At 43.9% G+C, this 4,197-nt stretch overlaps 1 protein-coding gene across 7 annotated transcripts in view; it reads left to right on the forward strand.

Moving 5' to 3' along the window:
- The first annotated feature begins 66 nt into the window (after window positions 1–66).
- CLASP2 (cytoplasmic linker associated protein 2) overlaps window positions 67–4,197 on the forward strand; it is a 142,341-nt gene continuing 138,210 nt past the window's right edge. For all 7 annotated transcript variants that reach the window (XM_085304197.1, XM_085304235.1, XM_085304204.1 and 4 more), the window contains exon 1: window positions 67–708. In XM_085304197.1, the coding sequence (XP_085160323.1) occupies window positions 514–708 (195 nt within the window). In that variant the 5' untranslated portion in view covers window positions 67–513. The remainder of the gene's footprint in view (window positions 709–4,197) is intronic.

Below are 4,197 nucleotides of genomic sequence, written 5' to 3' on the forward strand. Positions count from 1 at the left end.
GCGGGGGAGGAGGAGGAAGGGGCGGCGAGGCGCGAGCGGGGGCTCGCCCAGCCCAGCGCAGCGCAGCGCAGCCCGCGGTGGGGCCGGGGCGCGAGAAGCGCTGAGACCCACGAGGGCGAAGTTTGTGAGCTGCCCCGCGGCGGCGGCGGGAGCATGAGAGGTCCGGCCCGGCCTCGCCGCTTCTGCGCGCTGGTTGGGAAGGGCCGGTGCCCGCGGCGGTGAGCGGCGGCGGCGCGGTGCCCGCGAGCCGCCTCGGAGCCCCGAGATCGGCCCGCGGGGCGGGAGGGCGGACGGCCCTCGCGGGGTACGCGGCGCTTCGCCTTGCGGCGCGGCTCGGCTCGGCTCGGAGGCCCGAGCGAGGTGGCCCTGGCGGCGCCAGCGCGCATGGAGGGGCCGGGGCCCGCCGAGGCTCCGTGAGCGCCGCGGGACAGCGCCGCCGCGCCGGGCGTCTGCCGCCTGCTGCCGCCCGCGGCCGCCTCGTCCGCGAATAAACTTTTCCCGTGGGCGCGGAGGATGGAGCCCCCCGGAATGGATTACTTCTGCGATCAGGTACAGCAGAAGGACGTGGGCCGCAGGCTGCAAGTCGGGCAGGAGCTGCTGGAGTACCTGAGCGATGCGGCCAGGTCCCCCGAGCTCGAGCAGGACCCGCAGCGCCTGGACAGGGTGATCGACGAGCTGGCGGGGTGGGTCAACTCCAGCAATTTTAAGGTAAGGCTGGTTGGGGAGGCTCGGTGCGGGCAGCATGATTCATCATGGTGGGGAGGGGCCGAGCCCCGAGTTACTTTTCGATCGGAAAGGAGCGGAAATAAGAGTACAGGGATACCTGGTTCTGTTCCCCTTCACGCCGAGAGATTTGGAAATTCCTGGGGTGGGGTTAGCTAACATTATTTTTTTTATTCTTTCTATTTTCCCGTTCTAGAAGAAAGATAGTGGGTTTTTTGTTTGTTTTTTTGCTTTTATGCTTGCCTAAAGAAACGCTTCATCTCATTGTATAAAGAATATTTTTTCTAGATCAGATTTTGTGTTTTATATTCTGAAACAGGGTATTTTTTTTTCTACCACTCCTTATGTATGATGTCTGTACTTGGGTGTAATGTTTCATGGGATTGCCATTATTTTCTGTAGGCCGTGAAGAGTGCTGTTTTGGTGGTTTCCTGTTACGCCGTGTGTGTTTTACAGAATTTAATGAGTGATTTGCTGCTTTGGGTTCCCCTTGTAAATTTAAAAATTGTTGATGATGTTCTTAGGGTACTTTCTTGTACACGAGAAGTTATGTAGTATCTTTACGACAACTCAATGATGACTCACGCTTCRCTTTTTTTTTGTGTGCATTTTTGGCTGAGCTTCAGGAAGACAGTAATTATGTTGGACATGTGGGGGAGCACCATTTTTAAATTTTGCTGGTGTTGGTCAGCCAACAAAAGGATTGACAACGTAGTTATATTATCAAGGGCAATCGTGTTCGCCTTAGCATTTTTTTTTTGTGCGGTATATGATTGTGATTGCTTTGCGCTTCCGTCATCTGGTGGCAGTGTTGTTCTGCAGTGCTGATCTCGGGTCTTTTAACTGAAAATAAGATCCGCCCTTTGGTGGGCACATACTCCCGAAGTTGTTACCTTGTCTACAAAAATAATGGATTTACAGCTAGGACTTCTGGACTCGACGTGTACTAATGTTACTGTAATCTATTCTGTTTGCTTAAAGTGAGGAAGCAAGTAGTCTTTTTAGTCCTTTAACTTTACAATGCTGTGCACGTCACAGTGTTTGCACTTAATGGTTATGAGATTGAGATCTCAAAATCAGGTTGAATTCTCTTTGCCTGTATGATTTATTTATTGGAAGCATATCTGTTATTAAAGATCAGGTCAGTTTGAGAAATAACTTATGTTGGCTGAGTATAATTTGATTTGCTTTTAAATCCCTAATCTTAGGGCAGATGTTGGTAACAACTATTAATGTGAAACATAGGCAAGTTTTTAAAAGTACCCTTTGGACATACAGAGGAACTGGATGCATCTAGGTTATCCTGTTGAGATAAATAGAAGTTGTTTCCTGCACTTTTAAATTGACAAAATTGGGAGTTAATACTTGAAACCCACCTTTCAAGATGTATTTTTCATAAAGCAGTGACTCCTGCTTGCTGTTAATGTGACACTACTCCTTGGCTTTTGGGACTCTAAGCGAATAAGGAATATTAAATACTCCAGATGAGCTTGTACTATTATGACTGAGGCTTGTGAAGAGTGCTACAGATTTTAAGAGTAGTATATTAAAAATAGATTGCATAATAATGTAAGACTTTTCTTCTGTTCCATACATCCACTTAGTGGTAGGTCTTTGTGCATGCAAAGTTCTTCAGAAGATGTCATATATGTAATGTTAGTTGCAAGAGTGCAATTGCTACCCAGAATCAGTGTCAGTCTTGAATTATTTCAACGTTCCTATCTATAGTGGTGATTTGCTAGCATCTGATGCTTCAAAWTGAGAATCAGGAATCTTCTGGAGAACTGTGGTTTGCATCTGCATGTATATATTATCTTATACAAGCACAGATGTTATATTTAAATGTTAGATTTTAGTTTGTTGTTAAACTCATGGGCTGAAAGCCATCATAAGGTAATGAGTTTCACAGGCTTCCATGTATTTTCAAGGAAAATATTTAAAAAATAATCTTTAATTTTAATTATGGTATTTTTAATAGTTTGCTAGTGACCTTCTCCTTTGCTGAGGGATGGATATATAGAACATTTGAAAATTCTCTTTATCATCTCTTCCAATGTTTTGCTAAGGCCTTGCAGGTCTTCAAAGCCCTGGAGTAATTAATCCCTCCCTGTTGACATGGCTGTCTGTGAGTTTGAGAAGTGAGATTGGCTGGCAACTGGCTTATTTATCAGAACTGCTGAGCTAGATGAGTGACAAGTGGGGAGTATGGGAGGAAGTTTTGAGAGGGTGTATTTTTTCCATTATAGGTGACAATTATGGGTGATGAACAACTAATGAATCTGACTTTGTATTTTTCCCCCCTTTCTGAGAAAGCTCAGATCTTACATGCAGTGTGCTCCATGCAGCACTGACCATTCTGAAAGAGAGGGTGCATGGTCTGGGAGCTCCAGGGTCAACCTCGTGCTGTGTCTGAAAAAAGAAAAACTTATCTGAAATGTTGCTTTAGGAAGTCTGTGCCTCACATACCAGAAGGGAAAGGAACTGGAGGGAATAGGAATTGAGAGGGTTGCTTTGACTGACTTGACAACTAATGTAGAAAAGAGAATCAGGGTTCAGTAAASAATTATTACTGGAAAGGATGAATGAATCTGCCTCAAAGAGATGCCAGCCACTTAAACAGTACTTTTGCATTTCTGAAGTCTGCAGCTATTTATAGGGTTTAATAAACAAAACTAATGAGTTTCAAACTAAGAACAGCAGATAGATGAACTCAGAATTTTTCCTATCTTACTGAAACAGAGAACGCAATTGCCAGTTTCTAACTCACTGATAGATCAGAAAGATGGGATTAAGAATATGTATTAACTCATTTGCTAATGGGGTGGAATACTAGTGGAAGCTTGTAGCAGAACACAGGTAATCTCCGTAGAGAAGCAGATAAATTATCTTTAAAGCAKGCCCTTACTGGGGTGTTACAGGGACTTTGGTCAGAATACCTATCAAAGTTCTTATACCGTTWGTAAAAGCATAGCTTCTAAAAACTATTCAAAATCTTGCAACACCAGGGAATACATGCAAGATATATGTAATTTTGCTTTTATWTTGGACCTCTTTAGAATGAAAGAGKTAATCTCAGAAATTGGTTGGTTAGCATCCCAGTATCATGATCTTGTTATGTTTCATATTAGTTGGGACTTTCCTTTTTTTTCTTATAAAGCTTTGTGTTCTCAGAAAGGCTGGATTCTGGATCTCTGGATTTCTTATCTTTGTAATAGATATTATGTTTTATCTGTGAGCCGCAGTAGGCTCACAAATAAGAAATGGTCACTTYTATGTCAGAGCAGCAGATTGATTACCATGCAGAAAGAACAATCTATTTTCATGCTTTTTATATCTGAGAGCATGGATGATCTGTTTCTTTTGGAAAATCTTTGGAATATCTTTAATTCTTTGCTTTCTGTAGAGTGGGACTTTATTAGCTTTGTTCAGATCACAACACCAAATGTGTAGGGAGGCTAAAATACCAGTATTGCT

Source organism: Rhea americana, unplaced genomic scaffold, assembly GCF_003343005.1.
Source record: "Rhea americana isolate MKP2758 unplaced genomic scaffold, rheAme1 scaffold_100, whole genome shotgun sequence".
Lineage (NCBI taxonomy): Eukaryota > Metazoa > Chordata > Aves > Rheiformes > Rheidae > Rhea > Rhea americana.